The 27,057-nt window shown below is 49.3% G+C and overlaps 9 protein-coding genes across 9 annotated transcripts; 6 read left to right on the forward strand and 3 right to left on the reverse strand.

Moving 5' to 3' along the window:
• Positions 1 to 84: 84 nt before the first annotated feature.
• BKA67DRAFT_554303 (DNA polymerase kappa) lies at positions 85 to 2,268 on the forward strand. The gene has a single exon (XM_046101982.1). It carries the CDS (start codon positions 208 to 210, stop codon positions 2,149 to 2,151), a length of 1,944 nt encoding a protein of 647 aa, XP_045961357.1. The 5' UTR covers positions 85 to 207; the 3' UTR covers positions 2,152 to 2,268.
• A 1,186-nt stretch (positions 2,269 to 3,454) lies between these two features.
• Positions 3,455 to 4,344, forward strand: BKA67DRAFT_554305 (Sialidase). The gene has a single exon (XM_046101983.1). The coding sequence runs from the start codon at positions 3,589 to 3,591 to the stop codon at positions 4,216 to 4,218; it is 630 nt and encodes a 209-aa protein (XP_045961358.1). The 5' UTR covers positions 3,455 to 3,588; the 3' UTR covers positions 4,219 to 4,344.
• Positions 4,345 to 6,618: 2,274 nt separating this feature from the next.
• On the reverse strand, positions 6,619 to 7,901 carry BKA67DRAFT_655415 (uncharacterized protein; the record flags this gene model as incomplete). The annotated part of the gene is made up of 3 exons (XM_046106749.1): positions 6,619 to 7,440; positions 7,524 to 7,677; positions 7,735 to 7,901. 3 exons carry the CDS (start codon positions 7,899 to 7,901, stop codon positions 6,619 to 6,621), a joined length of 1,143 nt encoding a protein of 380 aa, XP_045961359.1.
• A 2,882-nt stretch (positions 7,902 to 10,783) lies between these two features.
• On the forward strand, positions 10,784 to 13,044 carry BKA67DRAFT_643172 (cytochrome P450). The gene is made up of 4 exons (XM_046105820.1): positions 10,784 to 11,037; positions 11,091 to 12,238; positions 12,289 to 12,784; positions 12,859 to 13,044. Exons 1-3 carry the CDS (start codon positions 10,957 to 10,959, stop codon positions 12,548 to 12,550), a joined length of 1,491 nt encoding a protein of 496 aa, XP_045961360.1. The 5' UTR covers positions 10,784 to 10,956; the 3' UTR covers positions 12,551 to 12,784; positions 12,859 to 13,044.
• On the forward strand, positions 12,889 to 13,389 carry BKA67DRAFT_655417 (uncharacterized protein; the record flags this gene model as incomplete). The annotated part of the gene is made up of 1 exon (XM_046106750.1): positions 12,889 to 13,389. One exon carries the CDS (start codon positions 12,889 to 12,891, stop codon positions 13,387 to 13,389), a length of 501 nt encoding a protein of 166 aa, XP_045961361.1.
• A 413-nt stretch (positions 13,390 to 13,802) lies between these two features.
• Positions 13,803 to 16,077, forward strand: BKA67DRAFT_554316 (MFS transporter). The gene is made up of 7 exons (XM_046101984.1): positions 13,803 to 14,194; positions 14,251 to 14,314; positions 14,451 to 14,548; positions 14,600 to 14,721; positions 14,784 to 14,871; positions 14,928 to 15,589; positions 15,648 to 16,077. The coding sequence occupies exons 1-7, from the start codon at positions 13,897 to 13,899 to the stop codon at positions 15,897 to 15,899; spliced, it is 1,584 nt and encodes a 527-aa protein (XP_045961362.1). The 5' UTR covers positions 13,803 to 13,896; the 3' UTR covers positions 15,900 to 16,077.
• Positions 16,078 to 16,091: 14 nt separating this feature from the next.
• BKA67DRAFT_643174 (uncharacterized protein) lies at positions 16,092 to 16,916 on the reverse strand (the record flags this gene model as incomplete). Its single annotated transcript, XM_046105821.1, has 1 exon — positions 16,092 to 16,916. The coding sequence occupies one exon, from the start codon at positions 16,914 to 16,916 to the stop codon at positions 16,092 to 16,094; it is 825 nt and encodes a 274-aa protein (XP_045961363.1).
• An 843-nt stretch (positions 16,917 to 17,759) lies between these two features.
• Positions 17,760 to 23,993, forward strand: BKA67DRAFT_655420 (uncharacterized protein; the record flags this gene model as incomplete). The annotated part of the gene is made up of 1 exon (XM_046106751.1): positions 17,760 to 23,993. One exon carries the CDS (start codon positions 17,760 to 17,762, stop codon positions 23,991 to 23,993), a length of 6,234 nt encoding a protein of 2,077 aa, XP_045961364.1.
• A 552-nt stretch (positions 23,994 to 24,545) lies between these two features.
• BKA67DRAFT_514355 (WD40-repeat-containing domain protein) lies at positions 24,546 to 26,190 on the reverse strand (the record flags this gene model as incomplete). The annotated part of the gene is made up of 2 exons (XM_046097643.1): positions 24,546 to 24,804; positions 24,860 to 26,190. The coding sequence occupies 2 exons, from the start codon at positions 26,188 to 26,190 to the stop codon at positions 24,546 to 24,548; spliced, it is 1,590 nt and encodes a 529-aa protein (XP_045961365.1).
• Between the last annotated feature and the right edge of the window lie 867 nt (positions 26,191 to 27,057).

The following is a 27,057-nucleotide window of genomic DNA, read 5'->3' on the forward strand; positions in this document are numbered from 1 at the left end:
AAAGTGGCGGCGGCGACTGATTAAAGCCGAAAGCGGGCCACGTGACCTCGTGTTTGCGTCGCGTTTTTACCCGGCGTAATCGTTCAAGACAACGCATCTGGCTCTGACTCTCAAGGCAAGGAGGAGAAAGACCTCGATGACCATGTGCCATGAATCCAGCTGCCCAGAACGCATGATGTCTATGGGTCCAATTTCAACCACCTCAGAATGGCCCACGGCGACAAACCTGCACAAATGCCTTCATCTGCTGCTGCTACCAACCCCGACCACGACACGCTGAAATACTCCCTGTTAGGCCCTTCCCTCACCAAAGCCGGCCAAGGCTCGGTCGACCAGTCCAAGGTCTCTGAGGTCATCTACAATGCATCCAAGGGATCCAAGTTCTTCAATCGCGAAGAGGCCAAAGATGTGATTCTCACCAAGAAAATCACCGCAATCCTTGCCAAGAAGAGCCGCCTCGAGAAGCTCGACCTTTCGCGAGAACTTCGACAAGCTGATCAGCTCATCACGCAACTCGAGGCCACCCGCGACCTCACACAATGGGTTGTACACGTGGACTGCGACGCCTTCTACGCCGCGGTGGAACAGCTGGACCGCCCCGAACTGAAGGAGGTCCCATTCGCCGTCGGCGGCGGCGTGCTGACGACATGCAACTATATCGCGCGGAAATACGGATGCCGCAGCGGCATGGCCGGCTTCGTGGCCAAAAAGCTGTGCCCAGATCTGCTGCTCATCCCCCTCAACTTCGACAAATACACAGCCAAGGCACACGAGGTGCGCGAGGTCCTCGCCGAATACGATCCCAGGTTCGAGAGCGCTAGTATCGACGAGGCCTACCTGAATATCACCGAGTACTGCAACGAACACGGTTTGAACCCCGAAGAGGTAGTGCAGCGTATGCGCGAGGAAGTACACGAAAGAACCAAGATCACGGTATCTGCTGGCATTGCTGCAAATGCCAAGCTGGCCAAGATATGTAGCAATATGAACAAGCCGAACGGGCAGTATATCCTGCCCAACCGACGGAGCGCTATCGTGAGTTTCATGCGTGACCTGCCTTGTCGGATGGTCAACGGAATCGGCAGGGTTCTCGAGAGAGAGCTGGCGGAAGTAGGAGTGAAGACATGTGGAGACATATACCCAGAGCGGAAATATCTACGGCAGCTGTTTGGAGAGAAAACCTACGAGTTCCTGATCATGGTTCATCTGGGTCTTGGCCGTACCAACGTTCAGCCGGCGGAGGAGCATGAACGTAAAAGCGTGGGTACCGAGAGCACTTTCCGTGACATGTCAGATCCGGCCCAGTTGAGGGACAAGATGAAATGGCTGGCGGAAGAACTGGAGAAGGATATGCGCCGTGCCGAATGCAAGGGTCGGACATTATGTCTCAAGGTCAAATTGCACACGTACGAGGTCTTCACAAGGCAAGTGGTCACGCCAAAAGCAATTTATCTGGCAGATGATCTATACAACCATGCGCTCCCCATGTTAGCCAAGGTAGAGCAGGAGATGCCCAGCCTGAAACTCAGGCTCATGGGTTTGCGGTGTACCCATCTCGTCAGTACGAAGAAGCCGGACACACGTGCGTTCTTCGGTTTCAAACCCAGACGTATAGAATCTAGTGATTTGACTCCTGATTCTTCTACCATGAAGCGGAAAGTGGATGACAGCGCAGAAGGGGAATGGGAGACTTGGCCAGAAGAAGAGCTAGTTGACATAACCGATGCTGAGCTCGAGGCCTCCGCGTCTGCACTGCTGGGAAATGAGCGGGATGACGGTCCAGGCGACAACTACCGCCATCACGGAAAAGAAGTTGTGCCAAATCCCAAGCCCAAAAAGAAACCCGTATCCGCGAAACTGGAGGAGAAGGCGGAGGAGGAGGAGGAAGAATGGTGGGATTGTCCGATATGCAGTCGGCCGCAAACTGCGGACGAAAGGCAATTCAACGAGCATATCGACCTGTGTCTTTCGCGGCAGACGATCCGGGATGCTGTGCAACGAGAGACGGAGAGCATTAGCCCGGTGCCACGGAATAACGAGCCTCCAGATGCAAATAAACGGCTGAAGACAAACAGTGGTGAGAAGAAAAGAGGTCATAATTCGAATGCCGCCACCGTGGACCCGAAACAGCGGAAGCTCTTCTTCGGTTGAAGTACATGCTCTAGCTTAGTCGGTTATGAGATTATGATAATGAAGATAGGACCTTTCGTAGACCGACGAGTTTCAAAGAAGTTCCAGAAATGATGTAACCCAACCATGAAATTGCTGGTCATTTGATACTTGTTGGAGGCCTCCATGGCTTCGCATGCAGATATGCACTGCACGCATGTTGATTACCGTTTCGCAATAAACATGATAAGCGACAAATCATGTCGGTGTAGGCCAACCTTAAAGGCGGTCTGTGGTATTCCCGAACAAATGAAAACAATCACTGAGGAAACGCAACACGCGTTGCTTTCCTATGGATTTAAGCTAGACTAGTGAAGATTGCCAGAGTCTAACTACTGTGTATGATGACAACTTTCGACCGATTCGCTCATGACGACCACAATTCAAAATTAGCCTGGAACTCTAGAGATCTAGGAGGAGATTCATGTATGCAGGGGTTATATGTTCATATTGGACCTTGAGGGAAAGCCATGGAAAGAGCCCATTTAGCGCAGACTGTGTATGATTATATAGCGGAAAGGACAAGGTTATGCCCAGCCAATTGCAACGCTGGAGAAAAATCCCGATTTTCCTGTTTCGGCCCTGGAACCTGGCCCATCATCAAAGCTTCAGCAAATGCTGTGTAGCATGACGGAGTACCCCTCACGGGTCTGCGTCAGGCACTGGCATTAATTGCGATGTGCAATACGCGTGTGAATAATAGTCAGATTAGTTGTTTACTTCTACTCAAGGTTGGATGGATTTGTGGAGATTGTCGTCATAGTTGAAACATCTCCAGAATCATGCACTGCCACCAAGCAACCACCAACCTTCAGCTTCCAACCCCCAACTCTGATGAACAGCAATCTGAATCTCAAAAGTGTCATACTCATCATCCTCATACTGCATCTATCCATATCGAAAATGCCAGGCCAATTCACGCAAAAGATTCTCAACAAGTTCGGCGTGGGTGAGCACCAATCACCAGCCGAGGGCGGCCACGGTCACGGGTATCCGGCCGGCGGTCCCGCCGCAGCATGCCACATCGCCGAGGACACCCGGAACCTCAACCCCGCGGGAGGCACGTATCCCCGGCTGTGCCGCCTGTCAGACGGCAGCGTTCTCTGCGCTTCGACGCGGTTTGATGGGCCGGCTCGTGTCCTGCACGTCTCGCGCAGCACGGACAATGCCCGGAACTTCGAGCCCCTGGGCGAAGTCGCGCGCTCGGAGGGCGACTGCGACAACCTGTTCTTGTGCGAGGTGCCCGGCGGACCCCACCATGGCGGCCCGGTGGTGCTCGGCGCCTTCCGGAACCACGACCTGGGGCCCGACGGCAAGCCGGCGCACTTCCGCATCACGGTCTGCAGGTCCGGCGACGGGGGGCGGACGTGGCAGTTCGCGAGCCAGGCTGCCGAGCAGTCTGCTGGCCAGAGTGGCGGCATGGGGCTGTGGGAGCCGTTCATCCGTGTGGGCAAACATGGCGATATTCAGCTGACGTACTCGGCGGAGCTGGCAGGCGACAATCAAGAGACCTTCCGAGTCGTGAGCAGGGACGGCGGGCAGAGCTGGTCTCCGCCGCAGTGCCTGAGATGCCACGGCCCGGAGGAGAGGTTAAGAGACGGCATGCAGGGCATCGTTGAGGTGCGGGATGCCTCATCTGGCCAGGAGGCCCTGGTCATTGTGTTTGAGACGACGCGGCACGGTACATTCAGTGTCGAGTACGCCATCAGTTTCGACGACGGCCATTCTTGGGGCGCGAGAGGCGTGGTCTATTGTCCACCATGGGGACGTAATGCCGGCGCGCCGCAAATCGCAAGATTTGGCAACGGAGCGCTGGCAGTTATCTTCATGACTGACGAAGACTCGTCTGCTGTTGACTGGCCGAAGAATGCGGCAGTGAAGAGCGTGGTGTCAGACGGCCTGAATCATGGCAGAATCAACTGGAGCAAGCCGATGGTGATCAGCCAATCAAGCAACTGGCCCGGTCTGTTGGAGGTGGGACATGGAGAAGTCATGGCTGTGTACGAGCATGGTGGACAACCTTTAGGAAAGGTGTTGCGATGGAGATAAGATGATTGGAGCCAAGAGGCTCATTTTTATATCCATAGCTGGTTTGTGAGAATTGCATGACCAATACTACAAACCCTTCCTAAGATATGCAGTAAGTGAAAAAGCCAAGGCGCTTGTTTGTAGTCATGACACTGCTTGGATGTGCTTCGCTATGCAAGATTATGGCTTGAAAGAGTACGCTTGCAAGCTCTATCGTGTTCTAGCCTGCCCAAGGGTTCTTAAGAAGACTGCTATCAGTAAGGGGAGTTTTGAACGCTTTTGTTTATAACTCAAAGGCAGTTCCAAGAGACTGGATATTCTTTTAAGCATTGTTAAAGAGATATAAAATTTGCTTCGAGCTGAGAATAGTCACCAAGTCTTCGGCCTAACGGTGCAGCCGATGAGTCCAGACCGGGAGGAGAGATTTCTCAGAGCAGACAGCTGAAGGAAGCACAGCCAACCATCAACAGGAATTGGCGAGGTAGTAAGTGAATCATTAGGGACGCATTTCCTGTCAGTAGAGTTACCCATGACCCTGTCAGAACCGCAGAGGGTATACTACCGACCCTGCTCCCCGTACCTGCGGTGTTACGATGCTGGCTAGGCGTATATTGGCACCAATCAGCGCGGTTGAGTCTTGGTTGTCTTAGGAGGTCCCTCTCAGGTGCTATCCACATTTGAGTCAAATTTTCACAATTTTCGTTTCATCTCACCGTCAAGCAAGCAGCAACTTAGAAAAGAAAGGAGTACATACAACACCGCGATATCCCCTGTGGTCGCCTACCTGAGTACTAATCCAGCGCTTCAAGGACATACTATGCATGGTAGCAGGCCGAAATCACCACAGTGGGGCAGGTTGTTTTCAAGAAGAGGTACAAACATTTGGGAGTAACAACGCTTCATGAAAAATACCTGCTTTCAACCCGGTACCTGCCCCGTAGTGGTTCTTAACCCTCCATACCATAGTACCAACCTGGCGAAAGTAATGAGTTGCCCCACAGCTTGTGACGCGGAAACGTGTAACCCACGAACACCGTCCCAAGTAGGCTGATGAGCGTGTTTGAACGGTGCAATGCATTATCAGCTACGGCATCCCCACCGTCTCATTGCCGTCCCCATTCGAAAAGTCTCTACTCTCACCGGAAGACTCAATGTCTTAGTGGGACGACATGCTTACTAACAATAGCCGAAAATGCTACTATGTTTGAAATACATGAACAAACAGCAGTCTCAACTCTTCTTACACATGGTGCAAGCGAAGTCAAAGACGCTTTCTTCCCATGTCTAAACTAGTTAAATACCATAATACTCGATGCCCCAAAGATCGAATGCTCCTTAAGCATTGCTTACAACCGTATATGGTTAAACTTTGTGCTGGGGCGTCTCTCGTGAGCAGAATCATACTATATTCGAAGCTGGCATGTAATGACAAGAACCCCGTGATCATTTCAGTACCATCCTACCTGCTCTCGTTTATTAGGACCGGCAGCGCGAACACGTAGTGGGCCGACGACAGTAAGGTAAACTCTTGCCGCGCCATATACAAATTCCAGGATTACCCCATAATTCATTGGCCTGCCTCCCCTACGAGCACAAAACGGTGCGCCGGGGTATGTTTCCGAGTAGCAAATCTTCTTTGCGGTTTGGTATCCAATATTTTAGCACACGGCTGATCGACTGAGCACAGCTTGTGGGGATGCTCATTAGAGATAATATGCGCCGGGAGCGCTTCGGGCATATGCATCTAGAAGTCAAGAAGGCTACATCGAGGGTTGTTCACTCAGCGAAACGAGGCGATGGCAAGAACAATCACCACCACGAAATTGTTGTGAACAAGACCCAGCATTCTGCATCTCACGAAGAAGCCTCCCCAAAAATAAAGACGGGATATCTCATCACTTAGAAAACTATGCGTTCTCATCCTCCTAGGATGAGTAGGTTCTTTGACCCAGATACTCAAAAATGGGCAATCCAACAACTTCTGCGCCTATGTCAAAGCTAGTTAGAAAACAGAAACCAAGTTTTAACACGCTCTTTGTTGTTCACTAAGTTGCATGTGTTCCCGGTACCCACTGCTGAGAGACTCCTCAGCCGCGGCTCATCCGATGTAAATCATCGCTCAAAGTCTGGACGGGGAAAGAAGGCGATAAAGGAATATCTGACCAAGGTGGGACTCGTCCAAAAGTCGAATTCACGGATTTGGAAGGAATATTGAGAGACGTGACAGGACATATATTTATAGCGCGTTCACGGTCGCAGAATTCAGGATGTATTTTGAAGAAATCGTATTGTTTGAATTAGAATATTATTGTAGTGGTAATAATTGTTGTCTCGAGCTCTCAGCTCTCAGCTCTCAGCTCTCAGCTAGCCTTCTCTTTTTCGCCGCATTGCTCTATTTGATCTGCCGTCTGTCGCCAGGCGCTATGACAGCACAGTATATTCCAATGTGATGACTTCATTGGTCCCCTGCGAGTTTTGCACATTCAACCTGCCCTGAACGATCGAGAAAGTGGCAAGAGCGCTACCGCCATTCGGGCATGTGAGCGACCCTGTGCTTCCAGCGGTGGCCGAACCGTTTAGCTGACATGATAAGGCTACACCACCTTGAGACGTCGCGTAGGATGCAGTAGTGACAAGGACATAGCTAGCGGATCCGACGCCGTTGGAATAATATCCTAGCCTGTCTGTGTATGAAGTTGGGGCTAAAGCACCGTTGTCGGCAATATAGAAAGACTTTGCAGACGTCACGTCGGAAGTAAAAGCGATGAATTCGAAAGCAGAACTTGCAGTTAATAGGGTCAAGTACTTTCCGTCAACGCTACCGCCAACCGCCTTTAAGATGACCGTGGGGGTAGCAGGGGCTACGGTACTAGTCACGACAGTCGTGGCAGTGACCGGCACGGTAGTAGGGACGATAGTGGTGATTACATCAGTCGTGCTGACGGTTGTGGTGGTAGTTTCAATGATCAAGGACGTAACTATCTCAGTAGCGGTGGCAGTAGCGCTTCCAGTGATAGTCTCGGTGGTGGTTGTGAACAAGGCGTCTGCTGTAACGGTTATTGTGCAGACGACTGCTGATGACGTAGAGGATGACGAAGTGACTGAAGCGGAGGACAAGGAAGCCAATCCAGAGGATGAGGAAATCGATGCAGAAGATGATGTAGCCGATGCAGACGACGAGATTACTGAAACCGGATGGGCAGATGAAGAGTAGTTGTGCGAGGTCGGAACAGAATAAGTGGTCTGCGAAGCCGGATAGCTCGAGATTGTTTGTAGCCGCAGCCTCTCTTCTTCTTGCGTTGGTTAACGACTTCGGTTTCAGTCACCGTCGCAGCCGTGGTCGTCTCTGTGGTGAAGGATGTTTCGAACTCAGTCACCGTTACCACCTCGGTTGTCTCCTGTGCTGATTCAGTGATGGAAACTTCTGTAGTCGTGATGGTCTCCGCTGTTGTAGTGACAAGTTCCGAACTTGTCACGCTTCTATAACATTTGATTAGAGCATTGGGTGGCCCTGATGTCGCGTGAGTGACCACTCACACTACCGCCGGGGTTACGGTGACCGTGGTATAGCTCCCGCAAGTCTCAGTCGGGGCCACGACTTGACGTCGCTCCAGAGGAACAACGATCGAGAACGGATTGGCTGCTGTAGGAATGACAGAGGCAGCGACCCCGGATAGGAGAGCGGCGAGAGTAATCAAATGCATGATGAATGAGATTTATGGTGGTTAACCGGGTAAGACTTCCAAATGAGTGCGTCGAAAGAGTGAAGGGGTTACCAAAATGAATGAGCAATCTCACGAAAACAAACAGACCAGGACTCCATCAAAACTTGGGCATGGAATATCAAACTTTAATACCTCTCAGAACTCAAGCCAGCTGCTGCAAGGTTGCAGGGCAGGAGTACAATACTATGGTATAGACTAACCTAGTATGTATTACATAGGCCAACTCCTGGTAGCTAGCTGAAAGTTGACGCTAGAGTTCAGGGGGCAGACGCTAAAAAGCCAACTAAATCCAAATAAGAACTAATTGTGCACCGATCATTTAATAGTGCCTGAACACCAACCCCAAATGGGGCGATCCGTGAAATAGCTGAGCACAGCCACTTAATTCACAGTAATTCTACGATAATATCAAATTGATCAGGACATTATCTACGTAATGGTGCTGCCTACATGGTAATAGAGATTAATCTCGGAACTTCATTTGTTCATGTGCCGAGAATGAATAGACACCCTTGCTGTTGCGGCTAAGAGTTACCCTTGCACCGCTTGGTCAATCTATAGTGGTCGGCCGTATTGAGTAATCCTCCGAAACGGAGGATGTTCAATAATTCTTATTGTGATGGCTTTTGCACCAAAAAAAAAAAAAAAAAAAGGGGTCGTTAAATATTATAGTTGTTAGTAGATGTACACGAAATGGTATGGGTAGAATGGATACTTATGACATGTGATTCGATAGCAAGCAATAGGGATGGTCCAATCATTGTGAAAGTTTCACCTAAACACGTTAAAGAGTACGAGCACGGTATACTCTGTTAGTTTGTATGCTCTCATTATTTGAACATCTGAGCAAGAAGATACGCATTTATCTGTGCCTTACAGTGCCTTGTTGTTGCTCTGTACATTAACCTTATATTCCTTCAAGATCTAGTCTCATAATCCGACGTCCTAAACACTTTATACACCCAGGTATTCGCTAGAACCCAACCCCAAAATCGAACCGTTAGATCTGCTGAAAACATATAACACTGGGGATTCCCTAAGGCTAGTTGTTACCATCCAAAGTACTAATCTGGCGCTTTAAAGACATGCCTATTTAACGAGAAGGATAACTTGCCTTAAAGTTTATAATATAAAAACGTATAACTTGTAGACTGCTGAGCTAAGTAGGCTAAATAAGCATTTTTAAATAGTATAATGTCTAAATAATTAATTATGGTGTACTTATTATTTAATTACTGTTTCAATTTAAAAAGCCCTAAAAAAGGGTTTTTTTTTCCTTAATAAAAGTAAAAACGTTAAAAAAAAAGTGTAATGACTGCGGAACGGTAACGATAAGTAGACGGCGTAGGTGAGGTGCGAAGACGAAAATCAAAGACTTGGATTGGAACAAGACTACAAACTGACGGACTAGCTAACGGCGGGACGAACAGGACTGATATATAGTGGCTGGCAGCACTAACGACTGGGCGATCGTTACACTATACGCTTAATAAGAAGAGTTCGCTAGTTTTAACACTTCTCTATCTTCTTAATTAATCTGGTTTGATAACAATTAACAATTTTAGCACCTCGGAAGTTACCCGTTAACACCTTCGCTCCCGAATAACGGTAATACGCTAAGATCCTATTAAGCTTCAAGGCATAGTCAAATCTAATCTTGTTCTGTTCGATCTAGCGAGTACGCCGTCCCAAGCCGTTGTACTCGAAGATGCCGTAATACAAGAGACGTTGTCGCAAGTCGGTTTATAAGAGCACTAGGTCGCAGAACTACTATCAAATGTTTAGTCCACACTCAAAGCTCTCCTTTTCCGATAGACGCTCCGTGAGAGGCTTGACCGTAGGCTTATATAACCATGAATTCTATATTAACCACCTTCGAAAGACGAACGGCATTCTATTAGCTGCTTTTCTCAGGAGGATCGCGCAGAGACATCGACTACGGATTGTCTTAGTCGTTGGGTTAATATCAACGCTTCTTATGCCAACATGCACGCCCAAGGGTGACGTCTCTCTCAATACTGTACGTGGACCAAGGAGGGCGCTTTTTTATCCACCCCCTCCACAGACTATCCTGCCCTGGATTGCCACACATCAGCTGCGGCCCAATGGATAATCGTCAGTGGCCAGACCATCTTCCAGCAGATCCTTTTTCCGCCAGAGGAGACGACGGTCCAGGAGGAGGTTCAACTGTGGACAGTTGAAACCTAGAGCCATTGGAGAGCTGGGTTTGCAGACGCGTCTGGCGAATTTAACCTCCGAGACGATACACGCCAGTTGGCAAGCAGGGCCGTAGCTTTGATGAAGGCGTTCGAAGTTGCCATGAAAACGGGCTTAACATGAAGTGGACATCTATGGCTTTAGCTCATGTTGTGGAACGAGACACCTATGATTCTACAATCTTTCACAAGTGCTGGGCCAAGGTAAGTGGATTATTCAGTTATGACTGGGGCAGCGCTTTTCAGTTCATCTAGGGCAGAGCGGGACGGGATGCTGAGTTTTCTAAGAGCTATGGTCGTATGTGTTCGTGATTGAACAAAATGCTACATATATCATTCATATATTGTAGTAGGCCATAACGGTATTTCCATGATTTTCCACCCCTATGTACAACATGAGACGCTTATTAAGGGTGGGGAGAAAGAGATTATTTAAGAAAGCTAACCGATCGTTTCCGAACGGGACCGACACCAAAGCCTGCACGACTCTCAAGAGTTGAGCGACGAAAATTTCTTCTTATTATAAACAGACGACTCAACACGGAATCGAGACGTTTTGAATTGCCTTGGGAACAGGGCCTACTTCGTGGGCGGCGAGCAAGCCCCCACTTACCGTAGCCTCCGGGTTGGTGGGTGAGTGGGGTTGTGATTATGCGTTAGACTCTCGAGCCTATAGCACGTTTATTTAATACGAGTTTTCGACAGCTTGAGGTTCGGCACTTGCGATCTTGAAATATTTTGGAATTTCATCAACAGCAGCTGTTCTCTCAACCATTCCAGCTAAATATAACTCGATCGCGCGAAGCAATATATTAGAAATGCCCAGCACGATGATTTCAGCTGAAACCCCAATAGGCTTATTGGTGGGGCTAGGTGCTATAGCATTTGTTATTATTCGGGTCAGTGGTGGACATCTTTGACTCCTGGCCTAAATGATACTGACAACCGTCAGTTCTTGATCAAAAGTACCCGGTCACCTCTCTCATCTTTACCAGGTCCATGGTATTCACGGTTCACGCGTTTATCTCTAAAACTTCATATTCTTACCGGGCGGAGAATGCACTATATTCACGGACTTCACCAAAAATACGGCTCAATCGTGCGGATCGCACCAAATGAGGTAGCCGTGGCAGACCTGGAGGCATTTTCGCAGATCCATCGGATCGGAAGTGGCTTCAACAAATCGATTTGGTATGATTCGAGTAGAATCGGGTCCGAGAATGGCGGAGAACCTGGAGTGTTCAGTATGCGCAATGCGAAGGACCACGCCAAAAGACGCCGGCTCTTCGCACGCCCTTTCAGCAACTCAGCTTTACGCAGAAACTGGGAAGATACTGTACGCGCTACAGCCGAGCGTGCCATTGCCAAGGTCAAGAGTGAGGCACTGCAAGGAGAAGCAGACGTTCTAAAGTGGTGGACTCTGATGGCTACCGATGTAATTGCTCAACTATCATTTGGTGACTCGTTCGACATGGTCGGCCTCGGTCAGAAGAACCACTATATCAAGGCATTGACAAGCGCACTTATGGGATCAGGAATAAGTTGGGAGCTGCCTTGGCTGGCCACTGTTTTGCGTTTGATCCCGCATCCGTCCATTCAACAAGTCTTTAACTCGAACCAAATCATTTTTGAATATGGCGCGCGGGCCGTATCAAACTTGCGACAGGCAGGCGGTAGTCAGAATCTCTTCAGCCAAATGCTTGCCGAATCAGAAGCGACCGAGAAGCAACAACTAACGGACCGAAGCGTGAGATTTGAGGCTTCAAACTTAATCGTCGCTGGATCCGACACTACCGCGGTAACGTTAACGTATCTGCTATGGGTAGTGCTCAAGCGACCTGATCTTCAACGCCGACTCGAGGAGGAACTGGATGCACTTCAGCCTTCGTTCCAGGACGAGGAGCTCGAGCAATTGCCGTTGCTGAACGCTGTTATTGAAGAAACGTTACGTCTTTATGGTGCGGCTCCAGGTACTTTGCCCCGAGTTGTACCAGAAGGCGGGGCGACCCTCGGTGGCTTTTTCATCCCTGCACAAACTGAAGTATGCACTCAAGCATTTACATTGCACCGAGACGAGAACATATTCCCAGATCCTCTCAAGTAAGGTCCGTACCATATTCTCTGGAACTTGGTTATTGACGCATAATTAGATTTGACGAGACAAGATTCATGCACAGCCAGACGGCACCGCAGAAGTTGGCTTTCCACCCATTTGGCGCAGGTTCTAGGGTCTGCTTAGGCATTCACTTGGCACGAATGGAACTCAGATTAGCTACCGCACTTTTCTTCAGAGAATGTCGCGGAGCTCGACTGGCGGCGTCGATGACCGACGATGTCATGGACATGGAAAACCATTTCTTGATTGCGCCACGAGGACACCGCTGCAGTGTCACACTTCTTACACGAAGTTGAGCGATTGCATGGTAAGGAATCTGTTTCAAGAATCTCTAACACCTCACAATGAATAGTCATATTACCTAACCTAGTGGCATCGTTTATAACATTTAGCACAATAAAGCAAATATGCAAGCAGGACAATCTTCTTGTCGATGCCATTGTCCTTCTCCTAAAGAGAGCATTGTCATGACCGATAATGGAGAATGCGTGTGAAAATCTGAATCTCACATTGTTCGCGACCCCCTTTTTGTAAGATACTTGGTCCTATAAGACCTTTGCAAGAATGCCGCAGCCTTGATACGAACTCATGAATATATCTCCAGTAATGCTTGCCCAAGTCTTCAACCGTCACAATGCCCAACGCTATTTTCGACAACATCACAGCTGATTACGAAGAGGGAAGCCACTGCGACAAGGGGAGGCTGCAGGCCATTATCGTACGCCACCCAGTGTCTGGTTGTTCTGGTAAGATTGAGATTTTCGCTAAGAACGAAATTTCTGAGATCAAGGTAAACCACACAAAGACTTGTGAGTGTTCGTTCAAGACAAATGGCAGGGCCCATAAAACACGTTCGCGGCTACTTGAGCAGGCTCAGGGCGCTACGCGTATACGAGTTTATAAGGGATGGTTGGAAGACGAAAATCCTGCGAATCAAGAAGCAGAGCATATATATGTGAATGCCGCAGTAAACTTAGCCGCGATCTTGATCGGCATGAACGTGTCAACCAAAGGCACGATACCGGAGATCATGGTGCGCGCTGATGTGTTTATGATGCGAGTCAAAGGCAAAGAAACTTGGAGCTGTGTGTGGACTATAGATGGTGTCACGACTGAATTACACCGCCTGGGATAATAAAAGGAAACTGTTCTTATGTTTGTGCCTTATTAGTGGTGCTTACGTGCATTACGGATATACTTGACCCGCCTTACCGTCGAGAATCTGCTGGATTTCAGATCCAGAATGTCCCTTCTCGACGACGAACAGAGCATAATTTTTATGGTCACACATCCCCACTCATTTGATAATCGGGTTGCCATCAAATCGTCAAGTGTTACTATGCACCTCCGCCGTACCCGCGCTTGCATAGTATCATCCCACAATTTGTAGTGATGTCGATTATTGTCTTCCCCGCATTTAGTTGACCATAGAGACGGATTGGGGGGTGGTTTCAACTGAGGTGGATAAGAGTCGAGCAGCCGATGAGACGTCATATTTGGAGGCCATTCGAGGGGTACGGACTGTATAATGTATTCACTGCTCCCATAGGAGGATCATGCAACTTCGATTTCTGTTTGCATCAAATGTGCCTATAACTGTTCGAAAACTTCTAATAAACAATTGACCGATGATATTGGCACAATGACTAATATCATTGTTCGTCATGCGAGTTCACATCATGCAAACCACTCGGTGGAGAAGGACAATGAAATGGATACCAGTGAGACTAGCCATTTGGAAGATGTACGTACAGCACTTGGTCATTCCCGCGAGGCCGACGTGGCTATGGCACTTTTCGACCATCCAGATCAAATTCATGAGCCGTGCGATCCCGAAGAGGAACGAAAGCTTGTTAGGAAGATTGATCTCATGATTCTGCCGTATCTCGCCGTTTGCTATGCTTTCTTCTACATCGACAAGACAACCTTATCCTATGCGGGTATGTTGCAAGGACAAACTTGCCAATTGGCTCAATCTGACTGGCAAACTTTGAAGTTATATTCGGCATTCGCCAGGACCTGAACCTACAAGGAGCTGAATACAACTGGCTCAGTTCGGTGTAAGTGGATTGAAAGTCTTATACTCCTCCATTCTTTTAGTTCCGTGAAGTTGCAGAAGTATTGGGTCTCCAGTACAACCGAGGGCTTCTGCTCAAAGACCAATATACAAAGGCCTGACTTGCTTTTGACAATCAGTTTCTACTTTGGTTTTCTGTTCTGGGCCTTCCCAACCAACTTCATGATGCAAAGGTTCCCGATCGGAAAATATCTAGGAATCAACATATTTGTGTGGGGTAAGTTGAATTAGGAAGCGATTCTGCCAAGACAAACCTGATGAATTAAAGGGTTCTTCCTTATGCTGCAGGCTTCTGTGCATAACTTTGTTGGGTTGATGGTGCTTCGATTTCTCGCTGGCGCTGCCGAGGCATGCTCTGATCCGTCGTTCATGCTTATTACAAGCATGTGGGTGAGTTTTTACTTCGTTTGGTACAAAGCAGATTAGGCATAAGCTAACGTAAATGTCTACAGTATACACGGCGCCAGCAACCTGTGCGTATCGGTCTATGGTATACCGCCAATGGTCTGGGCATAGCTCTTGGCGGTCTCCTTGGCCATGGTAATTTCAACTTCCCGCCATGCTTCTTCTAGACCAGCACTCATTTAGCATCATAGGTATCGGAAACATCAAAGGCGTCCTTCCCTCGTGGAAGTACGAGTTTCTCATCATTGGTGCGCTCTGTTGCATTTGGGGCGTAGTAATGATAATCTTTCTCCCAGACTCCCCCGTCACTGCCAAGGGTCTCTCGCGTGCCGAGAAGCGCATGGCTGTTCAGCGGCCGCGTAAGAATCAGACCGGAGTCGAGAACAAGCACCTCAAGTGGCACCAAGTCCGCGAAGCATTCATTGACGTCAAGTTGTACCTGCTCTTTGTACTGGGTATGGTCTGCAATGTTCCGAACGGTGGCATCTCTAATTTCGGAACCTTAATCATCCAGGGTTTTGGCTTCAGCACACTTGGGACAACGTTGATGCAGATTCCGTACGGTTTCATCATTGCCGCCAGCATCTTGACATGCGTGTATCTGAATGATCGATTCGTTCACAAGCGGTGTCTGTTCATCCTCTTGTTTCTTTGTCCGAACATTGCAGGTGCTTTTGGCCTGCGCTTTGTCCCGGTCGACCAGAAGGTGGCTAGACTCATTTGCTACTACCTGACGGGCCTGTACAATGCCGCATTTGTGCTAGTATTATCATTACAGACAGCCAATACAGCTGGGCATACCAAGAAAGTGGTGACGAATGCCGTTCTCTTTCTCGGATATTGTACCGGTAACGTAAGTGATATTGTGCCACGACGCTTGCACGCACCCATCGATTAACCGTTCGACGCAGATTGTTGGTCCTTTCTTCTATCTGTCGAGCCAGGCACCATATTACGAGCTGGGAATTTGGTCCATGATCGTATCCCACTTATTGGAAGTCTGCGTGGTCATCGCGTTTTGGATACTCATGAGCCGCGAAAACCTTCGCCGTGATAAAGTTCAGTCAGAGATGATGGGTGGCTTGCAAGGTCGCGACCTAGACTCGACGGCATTTGCAGATCTCACAGACCGTGAAAATTTGAATTTTAGGTATATCTATTAAACCACAAACACCTATGGGATGGGATTACTATCGACGTGGGTGGATGTGTGATTATTCCAACTTCCGTCGGAGGAGAAATACCAATACATGCCCTGTTAACCTTAAACGAGAGAATACACGGAAAGAGGCAAAAATCACTTCCGTTTTTGTACTCCATCAACTCCTTCTGAACTATGACGTTGTTTCTAGTGTTTATGATGCGGTATTTGGCTTAACACCTTCAAGCAGCTGATGCAATATTATTTCCGCAACAGTGTAGTCAGTTTCAACCTCCACACGCATACTGTTAGAGATACTACAGTAAGTGCTGAATAAGCCGAATAGTGACAAGACCTCAACGACGTCCCCGGAGCCGAGGATTACTCCCTCTCCCCCATCTCCGAGCACTGCGAGCGCTTCGTGCATTGTTTCCAAGGCAGATTTATGATTCAGATCGACCTGCTCGTCCACAATTCTGAGCAGCATTCTCTGTCTCGCCGTCCAGGGCCCTCCGCCGCTGACTATATCCTGAGCGGGCATTCGGACAGCCAATGAAATTTGTTCTCTTGTCCACTGATCCTTGCGGAAGCCACTATCGGGATCGAGGTAGTTTCGTGGGAAGATGAGGAGCTGGTGTATCGCGTTGGAGAACACGTACTCGCACTGGAGACGTGTTGCAGTCCGGGCCGTAACAGATACCAGTTCCTCCGGGGAGAGGAAGGGTATCTGCCCGTCCTCGTTACCGTTAAAATATGTGGAAAACCTCCCGGCCAATGGTACCAAGATGTCCGGGGCGTATGCTATGGTGCCCATGAGTCTATTGGGGTGGCCAGTGAGTGTTTTATTGGCTCCCGGGTGCCAACTGACATCAGAGGCGTTCAAGAATGGCAGAAGGGGTGGTGAGTCCGGGGGTGGGAAGCCATCGGCGACGCTAAAGAAGGCCGGATTTGACGGCGTCAATGTGGCACTGTGGACCGGTGTTGCTAAAGAGGGTACTATTAACAGCGCGAGGTTGTTGAGGAATTGGAAAAGCCTCATATCTGGGAGTTGGCGATGTTGAATTGAGTGATGACGGATTGCTTGTATGGAAATTGAAGATTATTTTGATCAAGTTGGACGAAGATTGCTGAGTTTTCGATGTGAGCCTTGCTCGGTTGTTAAACTTATATGCACATGATCGAGACAGTTAGAACTCGTATGTTTACCATAATTCGCAAATTACATAACAGGACGTAGAGCCAAGAAATTATGGCTGTACCGGGATACTCATGAGAGCTTTTAGCTGTACAAGACCACAATTTTGAGAACTTTTGGCTACATTGGACTATAATCATGAAAGCTTTCAGTAGTACCAAATTACAATCAAACCTTATCCCAAGTTCGCCGAGTGGAAAATAACCTTGCGAATATGCTCGCCGCTGCTGCATCAGCGCAAATTCCCTACCAACCATCCTAACTCGGGGAATGGATCGCTAGACTCGGCACATGATAGCCCACATGTCCTAGATGTAACGCGCAAACCAGCAAAAGTGTTGAGCTTATACCTCCAGGCCGGACCCGGACCGCGGACTTTGCGGTTTTAGTAGAGTATATTCTCTAATCCCTCTCTTGACTAATGCTTCTCTTATGCAGCCGTGTTGCATGCACCTAATCATCTTAGATATCTGAACAAATTCTTCAGAAGCTCTCCTGAAATTCTTCAAGGTGCCTATGGATAAATTCTCCTGACGCTCGTCTTCTAAAGTTCTTTCTGGCCAGAATCTTTTTCGTGAGAGACAGTAAGCACCATGAGTGAAACTTGACAGACTTGGTAGCTCGTCTAAGCAGTACATAGTATCCATAACAGCATTCTAAGCCACTCGGTGGTCAAATCCTGCGACAATGGGGGAACCTCAGAGAACCATCATCGATATTTTCTTCGACCAGATCAATAAAAATCCCGACAAGATAGCTATCGATGAGGATGGGGCGAGCTTCATCACGTATGCCGACCTTTGGCGCTGCTCCACGAAGATCGCAGGCGCCATCATACCCACGGAGAAGGACGACGGACAATTGACACGGCGGGTAGCCATCTGCCTCGACCGCTCTGCGAACCTCATCTACGCGGCCTGGGGTGTGTTGATGTCCGCGCAGGCATACCTCTTTCTCGACCCAGACGATGCCACTAACAGAAATGTCAAGATGCTCGAGGCATTCGGTGTCGACATGGTAGTAACTTCCCGAAATCACGCTGGCATGTTTCAACGCAGCGAGCTGAAGAAGCTAGAGGTTCACGTTGTGGAAGAGTTGCTCGCTGGTCCCGACAACAACGAGCTCAAGCTGCCGTACATCGGCCCGGCCTCTACAGCATACGTATTACAAACCTCCGGCAGTTCGGGCATGCCTAAAGGCGTCGTCATCTCACACCAAGCTGCCCTTCCTGGCGTGGTAGACTTCACCTTAGACGGGAGCATGCGCTGGCTCTTTTTGTTCAACCCCATCCACTCGGCATCGCAGCGTCTGATAATCGGTATCTTCTGCAAAGGAGGTACGCTGTGTATAGTTCCCAAGGAGAGACTGACACAACTACCAGATGTAATCGAAATGAACAGAATCGAGGCTCTTGGAATTACCCCGTCGCTACTGAAGGTATTAAACCCTACGCAATTACCCAAGTGTCTCACCCAGGTTGTTTCTATCAGCGAACCGCTACCGCAAGATCTCGCCAACAAGTTCGCTGAACGCGTTGAGCTCTATGTTGCTTATGGGCTCAGTGAGGTTGCTCAGCTCAACATCAAGCGGAGGTTCAAGCCGGGCGACAAGTCCAACCTTCTGGCGTGGCCGTCTGACAGCACCCGAGTTAAGATTCTTGTTCCGGGCACGGAACAAGAAGTGTCGCCGGGAGAATCAGGAGAGCTGTGCTTTATTGGCCCTCAGTTGGCAAACGGTTATCTTGACAACCCAGTAGCGACGGAGAAGGCTTTCCACGAGAACCCGTTTGGAAATGGGATGATGCTCCGAACAGGGGATGAAGCATGCGCGACAGAAGGCGGCTTCAACATAACGGGTCGTTTGGATGACATGATCAAGATCAACGGCCAGAAGTTGGAGCCAGCGGAAATTCAGGCTGTCCTTGATAAGCATCCGCATGTCATACAATCCCGTATCGTTGGGGTGGAATACGAAGGCGTCAAACATCCGGTGGCGGCAATTCAGTTGCACCCAGATGTGGATTGGGCAGAGACGAAGCTCGATCTCTTAAGTCTCGCTCGCCAAAACCTCCCTGCGTATATGATTCCAGATTACTGGATGAGACTGGAGATGATGCCGCAGACAGCGGCCGGCAAGTTTGATAAACAGCGCCTGATTCGAGAGATCAAGTCGACGCCTACCAAGGACTTACGCCTTCGCCCGCCGTCCTGTGATGAAACGCCATTGGACGACAATGAGCAGGTGATCAGGAAAGTGTTCGCAGATGTGCTTCAAATGCCAGAGAATGACATTGGGCGCGATGCAAGCTTTCCAGATCTTGGCGGCGACTCGATGCAGGCCTTCGAAGTGATCAACAGATTACGCGAGAAGGGTGTCCACGTAACCATTGAGGCCATCGTTACTAAGCGTGAGAGCATCTACTCATTGCGCAAGGACGTGATCACGGCGCGGCAGCAGCGTCAACTAACGGCCAATCTGATGTCCTCGGCAGACGAGAATGACCCGTTTCCACTTTCTGAAATCCAAACGAGCTTGATCATGATGACCATGCATTTGGGCAGCCTGAATTATACCTATCAGCGGTTGTGGGATATGCGATCTATTGATGTAGAGCGGTTGAAACACTGTTTGCAACAACTCCCATCCTTGAAAACCACCGTGATTGAGATCAACGATCAGCTCTTCCAGACCAGGGCAGGAGAAGTCTTTTTCAGGCATGTCAAAGGCTCCTTGTGTGAGTTCCTTGGCGAAGATCGCGCCGCGGGGTTCAAGTATGGAGAACCATTTGCACGATTTGCCTTGGTTGAGGATGGCGATGATTATGTTCTTGTAGAAACACGTCATCATGCCTTATTCGATTTTATTTCGTCTAGGTTCATGTGCGAAGATGCCGCCAGGCTCTATCAGAGAGAACAGCCTATTGCACGCCCGCCGTATCGGCGGTTCGTTGAGGCTATGGCCCAGAAAGATTGGACTGCTACCGGAGATTTCTGGAAAAGCCATTTGACCGGAACTGAGCCATGCCAGCTGAACTCTATACTAGTACCTGGCGCCAGAAATGCTAAGAGAACTCTGGGCAGTAGCATATACGAACTCTCGAAGCGTCTAAGTGTCACCGAAGCTAGTGTCGTAGCCACGGCTTGGGCAATCGTACTCAGCAAACAGACAGGCTCCAACTCGGTCCTCTTCGGCACCACGTTTTCTGGTCGGGATGAGAATGTCCCCTACATAGAGGATATTGATGGGCCAACCTTGGCAGTCGCTTTGGTGAAGTACGAGTTAGGGGGCAAGCTTCGAGATATTCTGCGATATGGCCAAGCAGTATTGAGCGAGACCCAAAAGCACTCTCAATATGGACTTATCAGAATCCTCAAAGCTGCAAATTCCAACCCTGATATTTTTGATACGATGGTCAACTTCGTTCACCATCGAGAGACCGGCAATGCCGTTTTTGAAAGGTTTGGCGAGGAGCCACAATGGAGGACCGAGCAGACCACCCTCATGATTGAGAGAATAAGAGTCGATGCTCTGCGACCTGTCTCCTACAAGGTCCGTCTGACCGGCGAGATGGAGCAAAGGCGGTTGGAATTTGTGGTGGACCAGTTCATCAAAGTAATTGAGCTGATGATGAACGAGCCCAACAGAGATCTGCGCTACGTCAATGTTCTCGGAAAAGAGGAACTCGAGTTGCTTTCAGAACATAAGCAGCTGACAGGCCAACCTCGGGCGACTTTGCTCTCTGATTTTGATGCAATGGTGGCCAGATATCCAACGAAGATCGCGTTGCAGTTTGAAACAGCGCAGTACATGTCTTACCAATCACTTGACAAGAAAGCAAATCAGTTTGCGCATTTCTTGACTGACGAATACGATGTAAGACAGGGCGATTTCATCTGCCTAACCTTTGATCATTCCATAGAAGCAATTGTGACAATGCTGGCAGTCCTCAAGGCGGGTGCCGCTTTCGTCCCTCTAAGCCCCAAGAGTCCGACCGAGCGCAAAAGGGGCGTTATTGCTGATACGGGTGCCCAACTCTTACTCACGACAAAGCACCTACTTCATGTGTGTCGCCAAGAGGATTTAGGGATCAACGTGGTTGCTGTAGACAGCATCGACTACGATGCATGTCCTGCTGTTACACCAGATCGTGTTTGGCTCGGTGCAGACGACACCGCATATGTCCTTTGCACGTCGGGATCCACTGGCAGACCCAAGGCGGTTCCAACTTCTCACGGCTCAATCGCGGCGTTCCTGACCACGATGCGCGAGTTCGAGCGATTGACCCCGAAAGACAAGTATCTGCATTTCAGTGACTATGTGTTCGACGGGGTCATCCACGAAATCTTCACGACTCTCAGTACAGGTGCGACTCTCTGCATTCCGTCGGAAGAGAACCGGCTCACGAACCTGGCTCGTGTCATGAATGACATGGATGTGACTCACGCATTTCTGGTGCCGATCGTCGCTCATGATATTGCAAAACAGGAGCCTGAGCCTAGAAGTCTGAGACAAATGGTCATAGGTGGCGACGCCCTAGATCAGAAATTACTGCGGACGTGGACCATCGAGAAGAAGCGCAAGATCATCCAATGCTACGGGCCGACGGAGACTACCGTCATGACTAACCTCCGCTACATGCAGGGTGGTGACCTGCCAAATAACCTCGGTTGTCCCGTGCCCACGGTCCAACAGTTCATACTACAGCCAGACGGTGGCACCGAGCTCGTGCCGTATGGAGCGGTAGGCGAGCTATGCACAGCTGGGCTTCAACTCAGCAAGGGATACCTGGCTAGGGAACGAGAAACACGAGATGCTTTCAAGCGGGTCAATATTGGCGGCATAGAGACCCAAATCTACCGTACGGGAGATCTGGCCCGCTTCCTTCCCGGGTCCGAGATTCTGTATCTTGGACGCAAGGACTGTCAAATCAAGATCAACGGCAAACGTGTCGAGTTAGGCGAGGCCGAAGAAGTTTTCCGATCTTCTAAGCTTGTCGAGGATTGTGCAGCCGTGGCCGCCAGGATACAAGATCGGTACCAAATCGTTATGTATGTTGTGTTCGACAAGACAAACGCCCTTGATGACCATCGGCTCAAACAGGAGTTGTGGAGCGAGGTAGAAGCAGGTCCTCTGATGGAATACATGAGGCCAAAAATTCTGAAGCCTGTAAACAGCATTCCAAAACTCCTCTCGGATAAAGTTGACCGAAAACGCATTACCCAAGAAGTACAGTCCATGAGTGCCTGCGAGTTGTCTGGGCTCTTGTTCCCTCCAACCGACACTAATGGACTTCAGGAAGCTGCTTTGACCACAGACAATGAGAAGCTCCTTGCCACATTGTGGGCTGAAATCTTACGGATACAAGGAGATTATGCATTCCATAAAGCAAGTCATTTCCTAAGACTTGGTGGAGACTCCATGGCCGCTGTTGCTCTGTCACGTCGCGCTTTGATGGGGTATGACTTTGATCTGCCAACTCGAGCCATTCTGAAGCATCCAGTGTTGTCGGAAATGGTACTGGAAATGAGACAGCGCACTCGAAAGACACAATCTGTGTCAAGCTTCATGAAAACACCCAGAGCCATACAGGAAGAAATGTCCAAGGTTGGGCTCGAAAAGAGCGCCTGGGAGTGCCTGTACCCATGCTTGCCGGGACAATCCGAGTTCCTCTCCCAATGCTCAAAATCAGACAGGACATGGGTGTTGCAAACGACTCGAAATATTGCCAACAACGTTTCCATGCTTGAGCTCCAGCGTGAAATTGAAACATTAACTGAGATGAACGATATCCTGCGGACCACATTCATCAAGAATAACGGAAGGTGGTATGGTGTTGTACTTCGTGAGTACGAAGTCAAGTTTGAGTATCGGCAGGTCTTGAGTCAGGCGCACAGAGATGAGGAAATTGCCACGATCTACCGGCGCCCTTTTGAATTTGGACATCCTTTCATTCGTTACGTTGTTGTCGAACAGCCAAATGATTGTCGAGAACTTGTCATTACGATGAACCACGGGCTGTACGATGGCACAATGCTTAAAATCTTTTCTTCGCATCTGAAAGCTGTTCGCAGCAAAGGGCCGATGCCATCTTTATCTCTTTTCAAGCATCTTGTGTTTCATCATTACGCAGGATTGAAAAATGAGCGTCAGTCTGCCTTGGATTATTTTGCTGAACGAAAACCTTTCAAGACTCGTATCTTTGATATCGAAGATCCAGATGCATCGGAGACGATTTTCGTAGACAAAGCTGTCGATGGACTCGAAGAATTTGCCAGACGAGCAGAGGTCACGATACCGGTTGTTATCCAAGCAGCATTTTCGATCGTTTTGTCGGGGCTTACTGGAACTTCTGAAACAAGTCTTGACTCGTTGGTTGATGGGCGTCATATCAATGTACCGTGCCAGCCAGGTCACGACCCAGCTGCTGTTAATGGTCCCTGCGTGAACTTTGCTCCGATGACGTTTAAGGTGTCGGGTAGCATCAGAGACTTCCTGAAACACGTCAATTCGGTTTTCCGGGAGGTTGCCGAGAATGCTATCGTAAGTCTCGATGATATTTATGCCGTTTGGGGCCTCGATCGTGGCACGCATCAAAACCAGGTCATGTGTTTGTATCAACCATACCATTTAGCAGAACTGTGGATGTTCCAATCTCTGGACAAGAATAGCATACATGTTGAGGTGGCAGAACAAGAGTATGGACGATGGGGCACTACAGCGGGTCTAGAAACAAAGATGAGAAAGCCATATGCTATGGTAGTCGAGGGTTGTGAATTGCCTCGGAAAGAGGAGAAGAGGATCAAGATCTCCTTCGATCCGCGGGTGATGGAGCAAGCTAAATGCGTCCCAGACGAAATGTGGGATGCCATCGAGAAGATGGTGCATGTTGATATGGACGAAAACGTGATTAATGTATTATGAGGGAAAGCATGGCGGCAATATACTTTACTGTAGATCTGCTCTGTTGTTGTGATTCAAGAAACACGAACTTTAACTAGATAAGATAGTTAGCAATTGCCACTCTTTACGTCCCAAATCTGATTCGAAGTGCACGGTTGAAGAAGTGAGTCCAGCAAACCACTCAGGCTCTCACACCAAGTGGGCTTTTGGTGTGCAGAACGCAGTACCAGGGCCTGGTGACACCTAACAACAGGCTCTGGCATTGTTTAACGGTATACAACAGTGTCTGCGACACTTCCGTCAGTTTGCCAATTCGGAGTGTGTACATATTTTTGGAATAATCTTCGGGATAATCGAATCGCGCGTGGATAAAAGTCTAGACTTCTTTCAAGGCGATGCAAGAAAGACGACAAAGGTGACCTGGCCTGCGGTTTAGTTGACTGCCGTAGACGGGTGGCCGCCTGAGATGAGTAGTTTCCGAGCACTTCTAGAATAGAAATACGCAAGTTGAATACATTGTGGTATCTATCCGTGTCCGAAACCCTAACGCCGTGCGATGCATAACATGGGAATCTAGTCCAAGTATTTGATGTTGCCGTCCATGCCGGCGACCGCCACCTTGCTCGTCTCCTGAGGGTGCCACTGCACGCAGGTGATTGCCTGGTCACTGATCTGCATCTTGTGGCGCATTTTACAGCTCTTCCAGTCCCAGAAACATACAAAGCCGGCAGAATCACCGCTTGCAAGAAACTGGCCATCGTAACTAATGTCGATATCAATTCCGGTGCCGGCATTGTTATGGCCGCGATAGCTCTTCTTGCGGTTCTGTCTACTCACATGTTAGCATTTGGTCTGAATTGTGTGAAACACTTGATCTGAATAAATACCGGAACTTGTCTACCGCTCCAAATACGACGATCTGGTTATCGCTGGACTGGTACGCGACATATTTGCCAGAAGGATGTTTGGCAGCACGCGTCATCGGGTACATGTAGGGCTCGGCAATGTACTTGATGGGAACTGGAATGTTGTAGTCCCAGGCACGCAGAGACTTGTCGTCTGAAGTGGTCATGAATCGACGGTTGTCGTCCACGAAGACGATTGTGTTGATAGCATTGAGATGATGGTCGTATTCTTGAACAACCTCCTTGGTACGAGTGTCAAACTGCACGATTTTCTTGTCAGACATGCCGGCCAAAAACTCATGTGAATGCTCTGGCGATGGGTTAAATCGGACAACATGTGGTGTCTTTCCAGTCGTGAACTTGTTGATACACTGGCCGGTTTCTGTGTCCCAAAGTTTCATCATGCGATCGAAACTTGCACTGAGGAACTGTGTGCCCGACTCGTTGAAGCAGATATCCGACACGGCCTTCGTGTGACCGGAATAGGTACGCAATAGCTCCCTCTTGTGGTAAACGTCGAAAATCTTGACTGTTGTGTCTGCGCCTCCAGAGAGCAGAAGATGGCCGGAGTTGGGGAAGAAGCGGAGTCCGGTGACGGCCTTGTCGCCATGTTCCTTCCACGTATGTATGACCTTCTTGGCGTAGTAGTTCGTGATGCTGCCAAGTTCCTTGCGCAAGTTGATGTTCAGGTCCTGGGGGACATGCATGTATGTCCGGCCCTGGTAATCGTGTAATGATTCGCCGTGATAAGTCGTCGTCTCCTCGCCAAGCTCTTCGACCTCCCTTCTCCTCGCCACGGCTTGGGCCGGCGCCGACAAGACTGTGCCACTCTCGATGACTTCGTCTTCGGAGACTTCTGTGTATTCCTCGTCGCTGCGAAGCTCCTCGTCCTCTCCGACCTCTTCGTATTCCTCCCTCTTGTACTTTGCCCAGGGACCAACATACTCCCCCGGTCCGTCCACAATGGTGGCATCTCCCTTCTCCTCGCGAGCGGCGCGTATCCTCTTGGCCTCGTCTTTGATCTGGGCGCCCGTTTGGAACTCCCTCTCGGGACCGCCTCTGCCCTCGACGGCACGATGTTTGCTCCGGAAGGTATGCTCACTGACGTAAGTCTCCTCGGCCGTTCCCGTCAGAACGTTCTTGCGCTTGAGGGCGTTCTGTTCGTCCTTGAATGGATTCTGGGGGCCCAGCTTGGGGCGCGTGAGCTCCTGGCCGGAGTACTTGACCACCTCGTGCGCCGGACCGTCCTCTTCGCGTAATATGAGGGCGTCCTGAGACGGCATATTCGGCGGGTACTCCCCAAAGTTGGACATGTTGTCGGATTCTTGAGGAGCGTCCCCAGAATTGAATGGATATCTTGTCAGGTTGTTTTGGGGTGTGTCGTCCTTACCTTCAGGTTATGAAAGTTCGTGTTGCAGCCTTTCAGCAGTAAATTTGGTTCCGCCTGCGGCCGGCAGCTGCGCTAATGACGTAGGCGTGTTTTGACAGCTGGGCGCCAGAGGTTTCATACGGACTGGTCTCTACTAAGTTGGTCTCCAGGATAATACAAAGAGGAAGGGAAAGAGCACGAAGGCTGCTGAACTTGAGAACACTGAAGTTTTCATATCTCAAAAAATGTAATTGCGAAACTATGCGTCAAGTAGAGCCCACAGCATCGCGGTGTTACCACTCTTGTTCCTGGCGACCAAGATCCTTGAGTAGACTAAGGTCAGACTAAATTAACCTGGGGGTCCTCTTGGGGGTCCTCCTGCGAGGTCAAATCCTGACGAGTAACAGTTTTATACATTGCTTGATCCTCTTATGTGTAACTGTCTGGCTGCGCGGATTCGGTGCGTTACTCTTGTTAGCAGCTGCTATCCAGCCAAACCTTCAGCTAACTGCGGTTCTAAACAAACTGTAAATTGGCAATCGGCGATTGCATGGTGGTGTGAAGCGCTGGGGGAAGATTCAACGCATCGTAACTGTGGAGGAACTACAAGACTTCATCTCTGATCAACGGCATAACAAATTCTCGCTCAAAGCGTTAGTTTCCAAATTGGGATAGCTATTAAAACTCAACAGCTCTCGTTCAGGGTATTCATCATGATACTCAAAATCAGACAGCCGTATAACGCCGAGGTACACAAGTCTTGCCACTAGGATGCCTATAATCCGTCATGTCACAACCTTGATTTCCCATT

This window comes from Truncatella angustata (genome assembly GCF_020726525.1).
Source record: "Truncatella angustata strain MPI-SDFR-AT-0073 chromosome Unknown BKA67scaffold_2, whole genome shotgun sequence".
In the NCBI taxonomy this organism is placed as follows: domain Eukaryota; kingdom Fungi; phylum Ascomycota; class Sordariomycetes; order Amphisphaeriales; family Sporocadaceae; genus Truncatella; species Truncatella angustata.